The 21,874-nt window shown below is 44.5% G+C and overlaps 1 protein-coding gene across 3 annotated transcripts in view; it reads left to right on the top strand.

The window, feature by feature from the left end:
- The first annotated feature begins 3,994 nt into the window (after window positions 1-3,994).
- Window positions 3,995-21,874, top strand: part of TPD52 (tumor protein D52) — a 123,771-nt gene continuing 105,891 nt past the window's right edge. For 2 of the 3 annotated variants that reach the window (XM_050970881.1, XM_050970879.1), the window contains exon 1: window positions 3,995-4,107. In XM_050970881.1, the coding sequence (XP_050826838.1) occupies window positions 4,086-4,107 (22 nt within the window). In that variant the 5' untranslated portion in view covers window positions 3,995-4,085. Of the gene's footprint in view, window positions 4,108-12,486; window positions 12,569-21,874 lie in introns of all 3 variants that reach the window. The other variant, XM_050970880.1, reaches the window with a different exon arrangement.

Below are 21,874 nucleotides of genomic sequence, written 5' to 3'. Positions count from 1 at the left end.
GTGTGATCTTGACCTGTAGACACTAAGAGGTATGAAGAATTTATTTTCCACAGAAGAGTTTTAGCAAGAAAAACATCATAAAAACTATAAACCCTTTGACTTGTGAGTCAGATGATACCAGCTTAAAAAAGCTCTTTCTTGTTCAGTGTCTCTTTTTGATTATACAGCTGATTTGGCATAGGCAGATCTAAATTTAGGGACTTTAAATGCTTCCTCAGGAGGGACATATTGCATAGCATTTCTGATCCAATGTATGCCCCTCTTTGGCTGCCAGGACTTTGATCCAGTTAAGTGCTTTCAGGGTTCTGCTTGGTGCATCAGGCAATAATGTAGAGGGAGGGAGTGTGCTTGCTTGTCTGTCTTCCTTCCACTAATATCGCAGTGATATTCACCTTCCACTAATATGGTAAATATTCAGTACAGTTTTTATTTACTTGTTATACTGTGGTTCAGAATGTAGATGTGTCCTCTGCTAAAGGGGTTTTGAATTTTTACTTTGCAAGAGAATGCCCATGCCAGAGATTATGAGGAAGGGGCTATGAGGTGAGCCAGAGAATAGTGTGCTTAGCTACATCACAATGAATATTTATAAATGTCCTTAGCAGAACACAGCTGAGCAACTAGGTTCTTCACTCACTAAAATTGAATGTCACACTCTTTTGGTGCTGTGAACTTTTTTTATATGCATTGGAACCATTTCCATTGGAGGTTCTGAACATGATCCTAAACATGAACATTGGAGGTTCTGCCACATGATCCCGTGGCAGAGTACTTCCTCCTGAGCCTAGGACAGGTTTATGGGAGCTAAGGGCTTTATTCTCTGCCTAGAAGAGGTAGTTGAAGAGAGGTTTTGCTTAATAAAATCATTCCAGGCTTTGAAAGAAGCCAAGCCAAAGGTGCCCTTTTGCTGCATTTTGAAACAAAATGTAAATAAATTACTCTTAAATGCATATTCTTCAATATACATTCACTTAAGCAGTATTAATTCTTTGACACCTTGGCCTTTATTCACTTCTGACTGCCTTGCCAGTTATTTTCCACAAACAGTTGATCTAGGGGGAATGTATTTTAAAACTGGGCTCTGACACCACAGCGGGAGACCAAGGCTATCAGTATGGCAGAACACTGGGAAGGGTGCAGTGCTGTGAGTGAGAAATGAAATGTGACATGCAGCCATAATGTCAGGTGTTTCTGTGTTTGTTGGTCTACTCATATTCCCTGGCAATAAACATCCCTTGCACAGGACAGGCCCAATACCACTCAGGACAAAGTATTTTTAAGTCCTGTATTTAGGTGGTTCAAAGTTCTAATAGGCATGTCTTCTATCGAGTCTTAAAATGGCTTGGGTTAGAAGGGACCTTAAAGATCATCTAGTTCCAACCCCACTAAAGTAGACAAGGACACCTTCCACTAGACCAGGCTGCTATACATGTGTTTGTTTTTATTTGTTATAACTGATTGAAGAAAACAGAAATCGCAGGCACTGAGCTCGGTACAACCCTAGTCCCATTGTCCTACACCTCTGGCCTTTTTCATAGACACAACAGGACCTTCAGGACAGATGCAGTCTTTTCTTCTCAGTTCATGGGTTTATGTTCTGTGATCATAATTGGAGCCTGTAGACAACATTCATACAACTTTTAACAGGCTTCAGTTTGAGTAATAGATGCTTGTTACAATTCCATCTCCTTGCTACTCAGGGCACTGTGTAAAAAGGCAGTTAATCATTGTATTTGGAGATGGTGGGTTTTGACTGTGTATCTTGCACCTAAAATTTTCCTAGGCAGGACAGCTGGGGCCTTAGGATCTGGTATCACATGTACTCCCATTACTACTTTGAGAGGGCCACAGCTGCTGGGGAAATTGAGCAGCACAGTATCCAGCAGGACTGGGAAGGGGATATTTCTAAGCTTAGACACTGAGTTCAGCAAACTGTGCATTCAGGCTGCACTTGCATTGAACAGGGTGTTCCTCAGCTGGGTGGGTGTGAGTGAATCAGCAGTGCTCTACTCTACCCAGACTGAGGTGGGATGGTGGGAGTGCCACTACCAGAGGTTACTGAATCAGCTCTCCAGGAAGCAGTCCTTTCCTCATGGCTAGCTCTTGCTTTTATGGATGATGCTAGTGAAATGTCCCTTCCCCTACAAGAGGCAGTGAGATGCTGACAACTTCACTGCTCTGCAAGTTGGTTCTTTGTAGGCATTTCAGGGCTGCCAGCCCTGCTGGTAGTGAAAGTACCTGCAAAGGAGGGCAAATTTTATTGCAACAGATATTCTTCCACTGCGATTACAGATAATCACATATCAGCTAGTTAGTGGGAAAGCTTAGGACTTCAAGTGGAGTACTGTGGGGGAAAAAATCTGGTGGTTTTTTTTTTTTTTTTTTTTAATAGAAGTAGATGTAATCTCTCAAATATCTATTTGAATTTATTTTTTGAAACCTCCATAAAACATATCTGAGATATGTGGGATGAATTTGTGGTGAGTCATATATCTGGGAAAAAAATATAAACATGCAGGGTATATTCTGATTGACTTCCTATTTTCATGTCATCACTCTAATAACCTCCTGCTGCAACTATGCATATCCTAGAATATAAACATGCTTTCCTTTTCCCTAGCAAAAGCTCACATTCCTCAGCTGCCTTGTGGATCGAAAACTACCTGGATTTACTGCCGCTTTTTATTATCCAAAGCAAGGACATTCTGATTTGGCACCTCATGACTCTCTATTGTGCTCTGCTTTAGCATGTGACTGTGCATGCTGAACGCTGGGGACAATTTGGCTATTCACACAGCCCTGCCATGGAGGCCTTGCTGCTCATTCTGCACAAACATTGATCTTTTCAAACAATCAAATCCATAGATGTCAAGGCCAGGGATTTGAAAAGGGTGAAGCAAAGATCTATTTGGTAGCTTAATATTCTCGGTAAGGCAGCCTGCTGGTCAAAATGCATAATGAAAACTCTGCACTTAATGATATTTTAATAGAAAGAGCTGTGATTGCAGCTAGGGCTGCAGCTAGAACAGTTGTTGGTTTTCTCTTCAGCTGCTTTAGTCTCTTTAAGGCAGCCATGGCTATTAGCTTGTCTGGTATAAATGCTAGTGAGTCTTGCAGGGCAATCTCTAAAGAGAGAATAAAATCACAGTTTAATTTCCATAATGCAGCACAATTTGTGTGAGTGGGTATATTTTTATATACAACCAGAAGGAAGATTCCACAGCTGCACAAAGGTGCTGGGGCATGTCCAGAGAAGGACAGAACTGGTGAAGGGTCAGGAGCACAGGTCTTGTGAGGAATGGCTGAGGAAGCTGGGGCTGTTAAGGCTAGAGAAAGAGAGGCTCAGGAGTAATCTGATCACTCTCTACAACCACCTGAAAGGAGGTTGTGGCTAGGTGGAAATCTGCCTCTTGTGCCAGGCAATCAGCAGCAGGATAAGATGACACAGTCTTAAGCTATGCTCAGGGTGGTTTAGATTGGACATTAGTAAGAACTTTTTCACTGATTGGGCTGCTCAGCGAGGCGGTGGCATCCCTGTCCCTGGAGGTGTTTAAGCAAAGATTGGATTTGGCACTTAGCGCTATGGTCTAGTTGACAAGCTGGTGTTTGGTCATAGGTTAGACTCAGTGACTCAGAGATCTTATCCAACCTAACTGATTCTGTGAACTGGATCTCTTCGATCGTAGCTTCCTCCTGCCCGTGTCACCAGCTGCGGGCAGGTTGGTTGTGCCTCTCCGCACCGAGCCGGTGCCACGCGGTGTCAGCCAGCAGAAGCCGAGGTGCAACCGAGGTGCAGCAGCACTGTAAAGCCAAGCGCTGCCCTGGAGCCAGGGTACAGCCGGTGACGGTCTGACCGAGGGGCAGGCTCACGGCAGTGTACCGTGCTGTGCTCACCTGTGCGGGGCGGGGCGGGGGGTTGCTCGCTCACCTGGGCGGGACGCGCCGCTGAGTGACGGCCACGGCCCCGCCCCGCGGGCACGGGCGGTGCCTCCGCTGCCACCCAGGCGGGGGCGGGCGTCGAGCCGAGCCGAGTCGGGCTGGGCTGTGGCAGCTGCGACGGGCACCGGGACGGGCGTGGGGCCGCCATGGAGCCCCCGAGGGACCAAGGTAGGGCGGGGGGTGGGCGCTGCCGCTGCGCCCCAGGCGGCTGCTGGCGCGGCGGGGACGGCGGTGGCTCTCGCAGCCCTTCGTTGCTCGGCCCGGACCTGCCCTGCTCAGCCCAGCCCAGCCCTGCAGGGCTGCGCTGGGACCGGGGCGGAAGGGGCTGCCCGCGGCCTGGGCAAGGCTGCGCCGGCCGTCGGCTCGAGAAATGCGGAACCGGGGCCGGGCGGCGGAGCACGGGGCGGCTGCCGGCCCCCCCAGCCGCGGATGCACGGGCAGCGCATCCCGGCCTTCCCGCGGCGCTTCGCGGGCAGAATAAACTTTCTACTTTCACCCTGCAGTAAAACTAAAGCTCTTCCATTATACGAGTGTGCAACTTTAGATTGACCAGCGCTCTGCGCAGGGTTTGGTCCCTTTTAATTCTCTCCAGCCCGGGGCTGCTCCGCAGCTGGCAGCTCTTTTTGGGCAGCTGTGCCTCGCCGCTGAGCGGCAGCAGGGCTGGCGCCGCTGTGGCTCTGTGGTGCTTAACTGGTGTGCGTTTTGCCTGGGAACACTGGTGTCCTGCCTGCCGTGGCTGCAACACTCTTCCTAAAACTTCATGGTTTATTGAAACCCAAAAACCTTGGGACTGCTTGCCCAAGATAATAGTTGGTGCCCTGATGAAAACTGACATGAATAAAAGCAAAGCACTTTATCTTGCTGTATAAGCTTATCCCACAGAGGTGTATTACGTTTCTCCAACCCATTCATAAATCATCTGGGGCCTTTTCTATGGAATGATACTGAACGACACGCCTGCTGCTCTCCTCTAGACGAGGTAGGGCAGGCTGGGGTCACTAAGTTACCTGCAGTAACTTGGTAGGGCTGCTTGGCCCAGCTCGGTGTCTGCGCCCTTGGGCTGATTTCATTCAGGGTTTTCCTGCCTGGCATGCTGGAGATGGCAGGAGGCCTGCACTTCTGGTGCCTGGGATGTTGGAGGTGCATGAGCTGCTGGGAATGTACTCCTTATTCTGCCATGGTCAAGCTCTGTGCTCTGCCAGCTGAGCAGGTGCCAGCCTTGATTTGCTCTCAGTTAAGTGTTTCGAGGATTCTGTAGTACACTTGTACATTTAACAATGCCTTCTGAGTTTCTTTGTATTTACAGAAAAGGTCAGGCTATCTCTGCCTGACCAGAAGGTAATCTTGTGAGGGGCTGAATCACCTGAGGGAGGTTCCTTCAACCATTTTGAAGTGCTGTGTCTATCTTCAGTATAAGTATAAATTAAAAAACAAACAAACAAAAAACCACAACAAACTTTCCCAAAAAGGAAAGAAACAGCCTCCAAACCCTGTTCTTGGGTACCTACAAACAGAATTGTGCCAGATAATAGCATAACTGTCAGTTGCTTCAGAATTTTAATTCCAACTGTAGGAGCATTAAAACTGATTTCAGTATCTGTCTCAAAGTTCTTAAGGCACTCCTATAAAAAAGGCAGAGGTCTTTATTGCAGCTGCAGCATCTTGAACATCTAATGATTGGAAAGGAGAGTAAAATAACATGATCTTTTGAAAAACCTTTAGTGACAGTCCTGACTAGAGGCTTGTTTTGCTGTTGTACTAATTTCTGTTACAAAGTGCTTTGTACAAATAGGGTATTACACCTCAGGATGTTTATCAGAATAGTGTACCTAGTGTGATGTAAGGGACTGTTACAGAGCAAATGTGGTGCAACACCTTCTTCCTCTGCCTTCTTTTTGGAGTAATTATGCTGCTTTCTCTTCATGGTAAGGTTTAGATCTGCAGGTACAGTGGGAAAATCTAGACCAGTTAACACGCTTGTGCCAGTTAATTAAAGGCTTCTAATACCCTGCCAATTAGACTTCAAAGACCACCTTTCTTGGCAAACTAGAGTGCTTGCACTGGAAACTGCTTAATGATACCATGTTATTACTCACTAAAGCCAACATATATGGTAAAAGTCCAGGCCGTCAGGTCCTGTCTCTGGTGCCAGCATGAACATTCTGGATTACCTCTTCCAAACAGGAATTAATTTGTTTAAAATTGCGAGTCAGAGGTTGCGCTCTGTTGTTATGGTGACAGCTTTCTCAGGTGTTAATTAGGAAGTAGGAAGAAAATCTAGGTTATGGTTAGGACTGCAGCCAAACTAGACAAGGCTAATGCTCTGGGTGTAGAACGTGTTTAAGTCTCTCCTTTCTCTTTAGCAGTCAGGTTTGGTAGCAGTCCTTAAAATGTTGTTTCTAGCCTACTACCAGCAGCATCAGAATCACTGAGAAACTTTTCACTTGAAATGTCTTTTTTTTCAGTCAAGGGGTATTTGGACTGGCTAGATGGCTCCATGTGATTCTAAGTGCACTCCAACAGTTCTGGAAATAGGTCTCCAAGCACTCAGAGTTTTTTGTTCTGTGATTACAGGCACCAAAGCAGTAGTGTCAGCTCAAGCCAAATGGATATAATATTATCCTGAGATGAGAATTCCCTTATTCTGTTGCTTTGCTTTAACTTGTCATCAACAAAAATCTGATTCACTGTATGGACTTAGTCGCTGAATAGATTAATAACTGCAGTTGTGCTTTCACAAAGATGCTGTTGTCTCCTCTTCCTCCCTACTCTCCCCCACCAAAAGAAATCAAAACAACCAAACCGCAACCACACCTGAATCTGCTTGCAAAATGAATCTCTCTCTGGCTTGCCACTGTTACTGTTGGTGCTGGTACAGTGGAAAAATAAGGATAAAGCTGCCCCTACAGTGGAAGCAGTGTTCTGAATGAGGAGACTGTGCCACTGAGCAGTCTCACAAATACATGCACCACAGCACAGGTATCTGGTAATGATCCATTTCCAATGTTGTGTTCAGGGGTTCCTCTTATGCTTCAGCAACACTTCACTTATGTAATCTATTGCCTTTCAAAATCTTCCAGATTTTGTGGTACTTAAAAGGAGTCCCAAAAGACTACATGTGATTTCTTGAGAGAGTATTTAAGCCTTTCTTTTCCTGGAGCCTTGCCTTGCACTTTTGGGGCTGACAGAATGGACTTTAATATTCTTTTTTGTGCAGTAGGACAAGGTTTCCCCAGTTGTCCTATTGGACAAAGCTGTACCTTTTCCTACTGCTTTATTTGTTTTCTTATCACTAGGTACTTGCAGTACTGTAGGTATTATTTTTTTTTTTCACTTAATGTGCAATTGTGAAATCAAACACTTGTAAGTAAATACAAGTGGACAGCTGTTGTGGGCACTGCAAAGAAAGAATGATTTCACTGAGCTGAGTGTCTGTTATGGTGACTGGAAGATGACAGAAATATCAGAAGACTTACATGAGTAGGTCCCTTGAACAGCAGCAGGCTTTAATTTCTTTTGCAAGAAAAACTATATTGGTAGGGAAAACCCTGTTCTGACTCAGGCTGAGGGTCCTGATGTGATGAGGTGTCATTACGTAGTTATTTGATGGCATTGCTGTCCCCCTCTCTTAGCCAGTGCATGAATGAGGTACAGAAATGTGGGGGATCGGTGTGCTGTGTTGGAGGGATGCTGGAGCAGCTGATGCTCAGCTGTTGGGTGGGCAGCTGGAGGCTGGAGCAGTGTCAGCTGTTCCTGCCTTCTGCAATTCTGGAGCATTGCAGGGTAACTCGAACTCTTCATTCATACTCACACCCACTTCAGTAGGGTATGGAGAATAGCCCAGTGCTCCAACTGTGGAAAGAATCTGTTGCTTGTGGTATGCATGGATCTTTTTCCCTGTTCCCTACAACGACTGCTGTGCCAACAGGCATTACAGTCCTTCACTCAGGCAGAGTAAGGTCTGCTCTCACCCTTTTGGTGCAGGGAAAGCTTAGCTAAGGATCTATATCCTTTGATCCTCCAATGAGGCCAAGCTGTAACTGCTCGGGGCTTTTAAAATCCAACATGAAACCGATGCAATTCCTTTTTATTCCAGTTTCCTACACTTTGAAGCAGCCCACGAGTTCCCCCTTTCTCCCACTGCGAAAGCCCACCAAAGCAATGGGAGGCCTTGGAGGCTCAGGCTGACATTTCTGGCCTAAAATAAAGCACTCCAACTTGGCTTTGGTTTAAGAAAGTGCTGGTGGAGGCTGAACAAGTGCCTTGCTCTGCTTGATCTGGATGTTTTGTGGCTGAAGTGGGAACAGCTGGTTTTCATGGCTGAAAGTTGGCTGCCATATGTTAACACCTCTCCTGGCCTGGGCATGAGTGCTGTTGAGCTGCTATGAATTGCACTTGGAGGCTGCAGAGCACAGCCCCTTCCATCTGCAGGGGCTGTCAATAACCACATACTGCACTTCTCTGCCTTGGGAATGTTATCTCTATTCATTTTTAAGTCATTCATATCTCTGTTCATGCTCCTGTCTATCTTGTATGTACATTTTTTCCCCTTGTCTTCTACAGCTGATGAATACAGCAGCCTTTGACTAACAACTTTTGCTTTGTGAGCCAGATGTCAGCATAGACCCAGAAGGATGTGGGTGTTGGGGCTTCTGATGCTTTCTGCCATGCACTGACCCTACTGGGTAAGGACATCACAAAATCTGCTTTGACTACCTGAGTGTTGTAAAGGCTGTGAAGACTTTGTCCCGTTTCTTCACAACTGTTTGCTCCTTTAACAGCAAGATGTCCTGGCAGTTTTTATTGGCAGGAAGTCCCTCAGCCAGTATAGAGAAGTCTTGCAGGAAAACAAGGGACTAGATTTGCCATGTAAAATCAGTGAGCTGTTTGTGGATTGTTGATTCCTGAGGGTGCTGGACATTGCTGCAGGTATAGGAGGATATGTGCTATATCTCTTCAAAAAGTGATGTTTCCATGGCAGCAGATACAGTGCAGGGAGTGTTCTTGAAAGCCAATGTTTCTTGACCAGTTTTCAAAAGAAAATAATCTAATCTCCTCCTTCTTAATTTAATAGGAGAGAGCAATAGTGTGATTTCGTGAGCCCTGTGCAGCAGACACCTGATGGGTGTGGGGTTTTTGAACTTTTACAAGATGGTCCAGGTAGGAGAATGATGACCCCACTGTTGTCTCCACTGAAGTCTTTGTCATATGGGCATTTCTAATTTGAGATTTCCTATATGGAGGAAGGGAGGTGTTTACCCTTGTTCTTTTAATATCCTGCAGTGAGTAAGCAGAAAAATGTCAAACAAAGGGTGGCTGAAAGGGAAAGCAAGCATTAAGTGAGCTTAAGCACTAAATTGAAATGCTCTTGTTCAGCCAACACAGTCACTCTGTATCAACTTCAATTTTAGTCTCCAGAGGGACAGTTTTCTCTCCTGTTAAAGGTGGAGAGTGTCTTCAAAATTGCTCATATTTGGGTGTGTTAGCCAGAGTGATTGGGAACCTTCAAAACCTTGGATTGGAGGACAGGCTTTCTACTGCAAGCCTTCTCTTTTGAAAAGGGCTGCAGTAACAGACCAGCTACCCAAAACTTTCTAATCTAGATCTCTCCTGAAGGTTCAGTGTCACTCCTGTCTTTTCCTCTGACTCATCTCACTCCTTTTCCTCTGCCTCCAGTTAAGGGAGCAGAAGTGAAAGAATATATAGCTGTGTGTTGGCTTTGGCTGTTTGGCAGGATGATACCATGAGTCAGGATACTGGTCTGGAGTATCCTTGCCCTGCTATGAAAACACTGCTTTCTGGCAGAGGTGTAGATGGCTGTATGGATTTTCTGCTCGTGCAAGTACAAGTACAGCTGCAGGAGTCTGCAGCCACTTGTCCCTGGGTGGGTAGGGGGAGCAGCACAGCACTGGCTGCCAGCAAATGCTGGTGTGTGGAAAAATGCTCACTGTGCTGTTGCTTGCTCCTGAGCAGAAAGGGGTGGATTGATGCTATCTGGAGAGCAACCAGCACTACTGCTGTGGTGTGAATACTGTCACTGAAAGAGGCAGCTTTCCTGTTTTGCAAGCTGACTTCTCTATTCCAGAGTGTGAGAGCAGAGCAGTAAGTGTCCTTGGATGCTGACTGACAGTGGAGTGGCCCAGCAAGTGCAGCCTTGGCCAAGCCTGGAATGCTCCCTTTTCCGCAGAACTGAGGTCTTCAGGTACATGCTGTGACACATGCGGTTTGGAGTGACAGGCTTCTGAACTGCCCCTCTCCTGCCTGTAGCCTCCCAGCAGAACAACAAATGTGTATTGTGCTTAAAAACTTCATAGATAAAGAGGAAGCACACTTTGTGTGTGTACATGGAAAGAAAACCTAGTTATTGTTAGTATGATTGAAATTTCAGCAGTCTAATTCAATAATTAGTTTAGAAAAAGACTATAATGCAGATGAAGTCTTAGTAATAATAAAGCTAACATACAAACTTAGTTTCTGCACCTTTTTCTTGGTGGTTTATTCGTCCTTCCCCTGGCTTCTGAGGCTGTTAGTATCATTTTGGTGGTGGCAGGGGTATTAGAGCAAGTTGTCATATTGTGACTCCTTTTCTGGGAGGACTAGGTTTGTGGTGGTTTCTTCTTGACTGTAGGATCCACTGGGATCCTTCTGTTACATTTGCTTTTTACATATCTGCCGTTTCTTTCATGGCTTTGCAAACTCTGTGTTTCATCTAAATCTATTATATAAAGTGCCTTTTATATATGCTAGATATTATTCCTTTGTTCTCTGTTATCTCTAAAATAGTTTTGTCCAACTGCACATCTCCACTGGTGAGTGATGACTTTTTTACAGCCATAGGATCTCCATTGCCAGCCTTGTGCTCCCTTACTTGTACCATGCCTGTATTCTCACATTCTCTGTCTCTCCTCTGAGACACACCAAGTAAAACAAACCCACAGGCAAATTAGGAAGGGTAGAAACAGAGCAAGCCTGACAAGTCTCTAGTCCTGGGGCCTTGCAAGCTTGGCTCAAAGCTTATGTTCTGTCACTAGCAATGCCTGTGTTGTTCTGTGGAGTAACAAAGAGGCTGGGGAGCACCTGCAGCTTGCTGGGGGTGGTGGGTTAGGCAAGCAGCGGCAGAAGAACAGGTATTTTTTCCTGTTTAGCTTTCCCTTGTCTAGCAGCTAGAGGGAAGTGGTGCTTCATCAGAACCCCCTAACCCCCGGACGGAGATGAAAAGATGTGCCAAGGGAGGCAGCCTGGGCTGGAGTTGGTGTTTTCAGACAGGTGCTCCTCCTGTGCTTTGCTAGGATTGGACTATATGTATGGCAGTAATATTGGTTCATGAGAAAAACCTCAAAAAGGTTGAAAACAAAGCTTTGTAAGTAATGTTTTTTAACTGCTTCTTAGCCTGGCAAAGCTGTATATTTCTGTTATGAGCATCAGGGATGTTGCTTGTGTCTGTTTTGCATTGTTTACTTTTTGTCTAAAGTATTTTAACTAAACTACTAGTAGGGGTCCCAAGATGAGCAAGAAGTGATCTTACTCATGCCTCTTTGTTCTCTCCTAAATGTGTATCACCATCATGACATTAGAAAGTCTTGATTAATTTCATCAGGATAGCAAAATTTGAAAAACTCCCCTTATGCTTCTGCTTGAGTCATCTCTGTCTGATGTTCATTGCAGTGTTCTACAGAAACCCAGTTCCTGGGATTAACATAGTGGTGGACATTTGCAGCTGCTGCCAGGACAGGTTGCCTTCAAAGAAGGCCATTTCATTGAACTTGCATCTACTGATACCCTGTAGTCTCTGCAGGAGTACATCAGAGTTCTGATATGTCCCTTGCTTTTCCTCACACAGGTTCCCAGGAATGGGGCTGTACAAGGACTTGCCTATAAGCATCTTTAAAGAAGCTGTCCTTTAAGTAGGAACCAGTACTTCCTACTCAAAAGAAGGGTCTGGGTTATGAAATGGGCACGGCTCCCACTGGCTAGAGTGCACCTTTCCCTCTAGTGTCTGTACTGCTATGCAGAAGAGAAATCCCTTCAGCACATCTCAAAAGTGTTTTGCCTACATCTGAGGAGTCTTGAAAAGCAGGGTGAAGGCAGAGCAGAAAGCCCCCAGATCAATCACTGTTTTTAACCTGCTGACTGCTCAGGGCTGCTTTGATTACTGCAGGCAGAGGTTAGGTCTGTGCCTGCACGCACACAGGCCTCCGTGTGCGAGAGCAGATCACATGCCGCTGTGCAGGCTGTTTCCATAGCACCAAAGAATCTGCGCCAGGCAGTCCCTGAAGAGGCTTTGCTCAGCAGCTGACGTGCATTCAGCACTGAGGAGCATCAGAAGTAGTACCAGCCTAGGCATGGGGTGGGAATGGAGCCTGATTTAAATATTGACTTTCCTGTTGCCAGATGTCACTGTCTTGGCAGAAGGAAAACAGGCTGTTTTATTGCAATTTGCTTTGCTTTGAGCTATGAGCTCTTAAAAGAGCCATTCATGCTCTGTTTCGTCTCCTCAGCAAGCTACTTGCAAGTGTTATGTTCCGAAACTATTTTTTTTTTTTACAGGGAGTTTGTTCTTGAGTAAAAGGAAAGACCTGAAATGACTTCTTGTCTTTCTCTTAAGACTGCTCTGGTGCCTGCATGGCAGGTATGTTTTGCCTTCTTGTGCTCTGAGTTGTGACAGGTCTTTTTGTCTGTTGCCTGGGCAGACCCTCTAGGTGCTGTGCAGCTCTGGTATCCCAAGTATGCCATGTAGGGGCCCCTGTGCAGCTCTGGTATCCCAAGTATGTCATGACTTGAAGGAACAGGGAACAGAAGTTCCTGCAGGGGACCCCAAAGAGAACTGTCTGGACATCTGAAGAAGGTCACAACCCCAGCTTCCCGTTGTCTGAAATGGCAGACTGGTGCTGTGCTGCTGTTTGCCAAGCAAGTGTTCATCCCCGATCTTCTTGTTGAACAAGACTGAGCACATTGTGGGTCTGGCTCCCTACTTCTTCCAGGGCTCAGGCCATGGTTGGATCCCTGCACAGTACCTTTCCACCAGCTCCTGGTTCAGAGTGTGTGAGGACCTCAGCCCCAAGCTTCTTGGGGGATCCTGTGAGTCATGGAAGTTGTAGTTTAACTGCTAAAAACTCTACTGCATTTCTAGTTGGCTGCTACTGTCATGATTTAAGTGCAGTAATTTGGAAGGAGGGGAAGACTGAAATATTACTGTTATTCTCTCCAATAAAGCAGTCCTTAACTGCAGTAAAGATGTGTTTTAGATACCCACTCTAAACTTCCTTGCCTGAAAACTCTGATGAAGGAATAAACAGTTGCTGCTACCATTTAAATAACTGTTTATAGCAATCAGTCTTAAATACTAACCTTCCTAAAATACATTTGAATTTCTTAGTGCACTTCTAGTAAATGATGAGGTACAACAGAGACACCTGTCTGTACTTTGTGAACTGCTACTTGAGCTTTGTATATCAAACTTCTTAAAACTTGATCTAGCAGAACAAGTGTGGACACTAAGCAGGTAGTATGCTTCTTGGGAAAAGTGAAATGCAGTGACTGAATTTGAAAATAGTGCAGTGCTCTTTTTGAATATAGTCTTGATTTTTAGAAGCAAACAAATTTTACTTTCCTGCCCTTCAGGTTAATCTCAGTCAACTTAGTTGCTTTTGTTTTTCTGGAGGAATCTCTGATCAGTGTAGGGGGAAGAATTCTGTTTTGGACCGTGGTGTCTCTAACAATTGACTTTTTCCAAAGAAATCAGTCTACTGCAATTACATTCTTGATTATTCATTTCCAGCAGTGCTGACATTCAATATAAACTTGTTTAATTCTGTTTAATATCAAAGGAGGAAAAAGCCAGCAGCTCACCAGGCATGTAACAAGGGCCAGAGAGGTGCTGCATATATTGCAGGACATGACCTCTGTGTGCTGGGCTGCAAACTGCCCACTGATTGGTTGGTTGGAGCACTTCTGTAAAGAAGCAGGAGTTTAATGGTTTTGCTGGTGCATGTATGGGGATCCTTCAGGTTCAAATGTGTTTTTGAGGAGTTGGTTTTAACAGTCCAGCAATCCTGCAGGGAAAGTGGTTGGTGCTCTCATAGCACAGCTGTAATGGTAGATGAGCCTTCTGCCTAATGGTCCCCTCTGGGTGCATTGCTTAAAACACCAACTTCTGAGATGCAAGTTGTTAACACTCTTAAGTGTGTAATTTGTTCCTGTAAATGATTCTGGCTTAAGGCAACCTGTGGTATCAGTGCAGGCTGGGGAATGAAGGGATTGGAGCAGCGCTGCAGAGAGGGACTTAGGCTGGTGCTGGTGTATGAAAAGCTGGACATGAGTCAACAGTGTGTGCTTGCAGCCCAGAAAGCCATAACATATTCCTGGGCCTTATCAAAAGCAGCAGTGGCCAGCTGGTCAAGGGAGGTGATTCTGCCCCTCTTCTTGGATCTCATGGGATCCCACCTGGAGTATTGTGTCCAGTTCTGTGGTCCCTAGAACAGAAAAAACTTGGACCTGTTGGAGCAGGTTCAAAGGAGGGCCATAAAAATCATTGGAGGGGTGGAACACCTATTATATGAGGAAAGGCTGAGAGAGATGAGTTTGTTCCGCCTGGAGAAAAGAAGGCTCCAGGGAAATATTGCTGCAGCCTTTCAGTATTTAAAGGAGGCTTATAAGAAAGATGGCGAAAGAATTTTTAGCAGCACCTCTTGTGATAGGACAAGGGGTAGTGGTTTTAAACTAAAGGAGGGTAGCTTCAGACTAGATATAGAGAAATTTTTTGTGATGAGGGTGGTGAAACACTGGAACAGGTTGCCCAGAGAGGTGCTGGATTCTTAATTCCTCAAAACATTGGAGGTTTTTGGTGGTCCACTGGACATTTGGAAGGTCCAATGGAAACACTGGACGGGGCTCTGAGCAACCTGATCTAGTTTAAGATGTCCCTAGCAGGGGAACTGGAGCTCCCTTCCAACCCAAACCATTCTATGGTAAAACACAGATACTGACCAAATCTTTAACTGGGAAATTTAAACCACCTTTAAAGGGCATTTGTGGCATCCTGCTTTGTTAGCTTTGTGTGTGAATTGCAGATAAACATGAGTACTATGGTTCATGAGCAGCGGTGAGCAGGGAGAATTAGTTTCTGCATATTTCTGAACGGTAGCGAGTGAAACCTGTTGGAGTTGCTGCTTTGAAGCTGAGTGGTTTCGATTGGCTTCTGTGCCTGTCACTGTGCAGGTTTTTTGGCATGACAGATTTCTGGAAGTTGTATAAGAAGGAAAACAACTTCAGTGTCAACAGAATCAGCAGAGTGACGTGCTGAGTACTTCCTCTGTGGTGAGGAAGTATTTTTGGGATAAATGGCAAAAGGGAGAGCTTTACTGGAGTGAAAGTACAGACTTTGATTCTGTGTTAGCACACTGATACATGAAGTCTTTAGTATGCTTCTGTTTCTTGTTCACAATTCAAGACCAAGCTTCACCTTGGTGAATCGCAGAAACATACTTCCCTCCCATCCCCAATGAAGAGTATTTTCCTATTCAAAAGCAACTTCTGAAAAAGTGAAAATAGGAGAAGAGGGATACAAAAGTCAAAGCGAGACCTCTGTGTTTTGTCAAGAGGAGCTGAGAAGACTTTTAAATATTTTTAGAAGGAAAAACTGATGAATTAAGGATAGAGCAAGTGCCAAGTAAAATAACTTCTCTAGTCTTCCTGTTCCAAGGTGATATTACTGGAGGGGCCTTGTTTGCTCTTCATGCAAGGTGGTGCCAGCAGCATTTCTGAGGGATGTGATGACTTCTTAGTAATAATGCTGTATCACAGGTTCCTGCTACAGGGCACACTTGTGGATTGACAACTGAGGACTAGCAGTATGCAAGGCAGTGTTTCAACTTCCACCTCTTCAATATCCTGGTCAAGTTTTTACCAGAATGAAAAATTGTGGATTGCATTATTCATATCTGTTTAAGCTCTGAGTTATTCTGAGTAGTTTTTGTGCTGATGGCCGAGCTGTGATGTGCCAAATCTGATGTAACAATAACCTGGGTACCAGGTTAGAGCAGCCCTTAACCATAAAGCTTGAAAAGTTTACCAGACTAATCTGTTAAACACAATGGATCCATTAAACTAGGGCATGATGAGCACTCAGAATGGCTATGAATATATGTATTTTTTGTTTTTTATAATTGGGAAATGAGTTGTGTAGTGAATTAGCTTGTGCAATAGGGAGTGATGCTAAACTTAGATTTCACAGAACAGTGTAAAGCTTTATTCTTGGAGTTTGCATTGATGTTCTGTTCCAGGTCAAATACTGGGAAGAGGCAACTTGTGGAACAGTGCAGTTCTGGAGCAGCTGGTTACTAAAATCAGTGGAGGTGTGCTTTCTTTACCAAAAAAAAAAAACCCCAACCACAAATCCCAACATAAAAAACCCACAAACAACCAAACCCACATAAGACTAAAAAAACCTCAGTCACCCCCTCCCCTTCCTTTCTTTCATTTCCTGTCTACTTTTAGAATTGAAGCTCAGTATCCTTCAAACTTTGGTTCTTTAAACCTGCACTTGTCCCTGCAGTTTTCTTCACATCAACTGCACTAGAATCAGGAAATTGCCTGCCTGACTTTATGTGAATTAAATAGGTCTTTTCAGTTTTGTCCACTATCATATATTTCGGTAAAATAAATGGTTAAACTCATTCTACTTATTTTGCTGTGAAATTTAAAGGAGGAGGAGCCTGGATGCTTATCTAAACATGCTGATATTTAGGAAAACTTTCCTTTGTGTGGAATAGGTTGGAGCACAGCTAGATGGTGCATAAATATATTAATGTTGCTTGGAGATCTTGAGAGTACTTTAATGATCTGAACCTGTATAGGTTGTTAAAAAGGAAATACAGGTTGCCTGTAATGCCACCCAGCATCAAAAAGTAGCATCTCATGTCCAAGGTCTGATCTGATGGAGGCAGGTGTGCTCATGTCTTCTAGGACCTGGGAGTCCTTTAAAGCTTTATATCTTTTTGTGGAATTATCACTGGACAAACTTGCTTGACCCTTATCTTTGCCACCTTCAGCTTTTGGAGTGATTAGTGTTTTATGACTGTCTGTTGATTTATGTGACAGCAGTATCTCTCTAGGCTAACAGTTTAATTGAATTTACTGTCCTAATGTGACTTGGAGTAGGGGCAAATGTCTCTTAACAGGATTTACTCAGCTCTAGCTGCATTAAAAGTCAGTCAAGGACATATCAATCGGATAAAATCTCTGAGTACTTATTAATATAATGGCAGCTTCAGTGGTTATAATAATCTAAAGGTAGATGCATTATCTGCATTATATTAGAAAAAAAAGCTGGGCAGTGCAGTTGGTTTGTTAGTGAATTGCTGCTGATTAATGCATGCACAGTTGCAGGATTCTCCCTCTTATCTGTTAAATGAGATTAAGAGCAGTGTAGAAGTATTCAAGCCCACATCCTGAGTTTGTCCAATTTGCAGGCCTGACAGCATGTGTCCAAGGTCCTTTAAGTAGTGATAGCTATTGCTCCAAATCCATTCGGAAGCACTGTAGGAATTGGTGCCTCCCAGCCGGATGTGGAATTTAGCAGTATGGGCAAGCAGCAGCCACACTCCACCTGGAACAGGACACTTCAAGCACTACACAGTTGAATGGGTAACTGGTAAAGTGCTGGACTGTAAAGGAATAGGTAAGGTGTCTTGTTTGATACTGCAGGGAAAACAACACAATTTATTCTGGGTTTTCAAGTGAGAGATTCCCAGTAATAGTGAGCTGCTGCACAAGTACTTTATACCAGCAATCTGGTGGTGTGCCATTAGCACGGCTTTGTTAGGTCATACTTCCTTAAGTTTAGGAGGGTGCAACAAAAAACTCTGCAAACTGTGAGAAATGTAGATGAATAATAAGGGCTTGTCTTCATTATGGGCTTATCTGCTTGGAAAAGCTGTAACAGGCTCAGTGTCTGTTGTCAGCTTTTAGGTACCTCATGACCAGGCTGATTCTCTGAAGGGTTTGTAGCAAAACCCTGGTCTAAAGGTGTGAATTGACTGGTTGAAGAAGGGGGATCAGGAGCAGGTTCTTATGACCTGAAACATTTCTGGGGCTATATGTCTGTGAATTTATCGCACTAGTGCGCTTTGCTGCTGACTAGGCAGAGTTTTACAGTTTCACGGATATTTCATAATATGCTCTCAGATAAGCCAACAGCAAAAATGTTAATGGGATTTCTATACAGCTTGCTACTTGCAGTTGCTTGCCCTTGAGAAATTCTACTTTAGGTTTTCTGTAATTACACTTATTTGACAGTACAAGTCAAAATTGTAAACTTACTTAGTCAGGTCCTGAGAAGGGAAAAAAAATGTGGTAGTTTGTCATTATTGCTAAGCAAAAAGCTGATCTTTATCCTAGATAGAAGAATAATGTACCAGGCTACAGTAGGTGTGCACCTTAACCATGCAGCCAGTAACTTGTGTGTGGTAAAATTAGCAGTACTTCTAGAAAATGTCACTCCTTTTGGTGTTATATCTGCATGTTTTGTGGAAGCTCACATGGAGATTACTGTGCTCTGACTATTCTGGGGAGATTTGTGTGGTTGTGCTAAAAATTACTGTGTCCTGTGTGTGGAAATGACTCTCCCAGTGCTTCTGAAGGGCAAGCTGACATCTCTAGATGAACTGACATGTGTTTGGAAGCTTTTGTATCAGCATTTTTCTGGGCTGAGGAACTTGGCTAGGGGAACCTGCGAGCATGCAGTAGAGAGAGTTACTGGAGGAGTAAAGGAAACTGCACTGGAGTGGAGGAAAAATAAATTGAGGAGCCTGAGAAGGGAATTTAAAGGCTTGAGCCTAGTTTCCTTGGGTTCTGTACAATTGATAAAAGGTAAAAGGAGGAGAGGCTCCTGCTGAAAGGCAGCTTTAGCTCAGTGACATGGGTAGTTTATTTGTCTACTGCAACTTTTTCTTTCTGTTCAAGAGTGAACTCTTCCTGCTGCAGAGACATACATTCACTTCCCTCCTGGAGGAGGGGTTTCAGGGGGAAGTAGATGGCTTTTTTACTTGCCAAGAGCTGCTTCTTTGTCAGGAGTCACATGTCAGGCCCAAAAAGTTGCTTGCTCATTCATTTAGTGAACGAAGTATAAGCCTGTCCCTTTTATGAAAATACAGGAGACTTTTTTCCCCCTCAGAATCTGTAAGCTTTTTCCTGTAGCCTCGTAACAAAAACCAGTGTAGTCTCTTCTGCTGCAAATGCTTTTGCTTTGCTTGTCAGCTGTCATAGTACTCCTGTACACTGGGTAGATGTGCAGAAGTGAAAAGTCTCCCTGAAGTCTCTGTCCATATCTCAGTTTAGAAAGTGTGGGAGAAAATGCAATTTTCTTTATTCTGTCAGCAGGCAGGTATTTGTAAGATGAAGGGTGGGCCATAGACCTGCCCTAAGGCAGGGCACCAGGACCCCTTGTGTTCCTGGAGAGGTCCCTGGAAGATCCTTGGAGAATCTGGAGGAGCAGCCTGTAACTTATTACAGCCATTGTGTTAATCACAGGATGGTTAAGGTGGGAAGGACCTCTGGAGGTTCAACCCCTCTGTTAGGGCAGGGCCACCTGGAGCTGGTTGCCCACCAGGACCATATCACAGAATAGTCTGAGTTGGAAGGGACCTTAGTGCTCATCAGTTCAACCCCCAGGCATGCGCAGGGATGCCACCCACTAACTAGATCAGATTGCTCAGGGCCCATCTAACCTGGCCTCGAACACTTCCAGGGATGGGGCATCTTCCACTTCTGGGCAACCTGTTCCAGTGCCTGACCACTCTCTGAGAAAATAATTTCTTACTGATGTCTAATGTAAATTTCTCCTCTTTTAGTTTGACACTGTTCCCCCTTGTCCTGTCACTATCTACCTACAAAGTAAGAAGTTCTTCCTCATTTACAAGTCCCCTTCAGATACTGGAAGGCTGCAGTGAGGCCTCCCTGGAGTCCTCTTCAGGCTGAACAGCCCCACCTTCCTCAGCCTGTCTTTGTAGGATCTTTTGTAGGGAGATCATCTTTGTGACCCTTCTCTGGATCACCTCTAGCAGGTCAATGCCCTTTGCTGAGAATTTCAGAGCTGGATGCTGTGCTTTACGTGGCGTCTCACAAGGGCAATGTAGAGGTGGAGAATCACCTCCTTTGACCTTCTGGTCACTCTGCTTTCAGTGCAGCCCAGGATGTGGTTGGCTCTCTGGGCTGTAAGCACATGCTAGTGGTTCATGTCCAGCTTTTTATCCACCCAAGTCCTTCTCTGCAGGGCTGCTCTCAAGGACTTCTCCCAGCCTGTACTTATATCTGGGATTGCCCTGACTCAGGTGCAGCACCTTGCACTTGGACCTGTTGAACTTGATGATGTTCTCATGGGCCCCACTTCTTGAGCTTCTCCAGGTCCTTCTGGATGGCACCTTGTCCTTCTGTTCTGCCACCTACACAGTGCAGCTTTGTATCATCTACAAACTTGCTGAATGTGCAGTTAATGTCACTATCTGTGTCATCTATAAAGATATAAAAGACTACTGGTCCTTGATATCCATGTCCACCTTGATGATCATGTCCACATGGCTTTTGAATATCTTCAAGAATGGATTTTGTGAAGTACTTACCCTAAACCCTTGTTGCTTGCATCAAATTGTGTGCTGCTTGGTTGCTTCTGTACTTCTGCCCTTGATAGTAAATGATGGAATTTTTGTGCTACATCAAATCCAGGCATCAACTTGGTAATTATATGGTGGGAGCTACTGAGTACCACAAGCAACGAAGATTTTGTTGGTATTATTAAGGTACTGCTAAGACTACAGAGGGTGCTTCTTTTGGTATTTTTAATTTTAGATATACAATATATAATTCAGCCTAATGTGTAATTGAATTTGCTTTGTTCTTAAAGCCTCAGTGTCAATTTCATGTCTGGACCTGGTAACATAGAGTGGGGATGGTGGACTTTTTCTGGAGCTGCTTTTCAGAAATGGAGGCTCTGGGGTGCTGTGTTAAAAGAGGGAGGTTTGCTGTAAGAGTGTAGAAAAGTAGTCTTGTCTTCTGAGGGAGGCTGGGAGTCACTCCAGAGTCACTCAAGTAAAATTTTTAATTAAATTGCAAGGTTACATACTGAAACTTTGCTTGAGACAATCCCATTTCTGCACTGCAGTGTTCCTAATCTTTTCCAGCTATCATCTTGCTCAGCACTGTTTCTTTACAGTTTTGACAGGGTGAGTCTCTTGCCTGAGGGATCAGAGTCTATAGAGAATGGCAGCATAACTGGAATAAGTGGCTGAAGTGAAATAACTGAATGCATTCCTCTAAAATCTACCTGATAGTGTTTTGACTCTGTTAATCTCACTTGGAAATGTTCCTCTGTGTCTGCAGGCTTTGATCTGACTTCTCCAAAGTCAGTGCAAACTCTGATCACTGGTTCTGGGGTGGTACCCTGTCCTTTGGTCTGGTCCTTTTCCATAGATCAGAACACTTTTTACCTGTTACTGTTGGAGCTGACAAATGTGAGCTTTGAGCACTGTTTGAGACACGCAACTTTGTCATAAATCTGGGATTTCTGCCAAATCTTCTAAATGCTGAAACACTTGCAAGGTAGTAGAGAATATGTGCAAATATAGAGAATTTTGTTTGACATGAATGGGTTAAGTAGTTTACTGTAGTATCAGCTTGTCTAGTCGAAGGATATGCTGGAGCGTGGATGCACTCCCTCACAAGAGCTCAGGAAATTAGTCTGAGTTTATAATTGGATTGAGAGGAGAGATGAGAACTGCTGCCTTCGCCAAGAGCTGCGTCAACTGTCTGAAATACTGTGGGCTGAGACTTTGGTTTAAGAGCAGCACTGGTAACCCTGTGATCCCGCCTGTAACATTTGCAAGTGTTTGTGTTGCAGGGAGATACATCTTCAAAGAGGTGGTGATTGTTGCGGTAGTTTTTT

This window comes from Serinus canaria, chromosome 2 (assembly GCF_022539315.1).
Source record: "Serinus canaria isolate serCan28SL12 chromosome 2, serCan2020, whole genome shotgun sequence".
Lineage (NCBI taxonomy): Eukaryota > Metazoa > Chordata > Aves > Passeriformes > Fringillidae > Serinus > Serinus canaria.
This window is presented reverse-complemented; position numbering and strand designations above follow the sequence as displayed.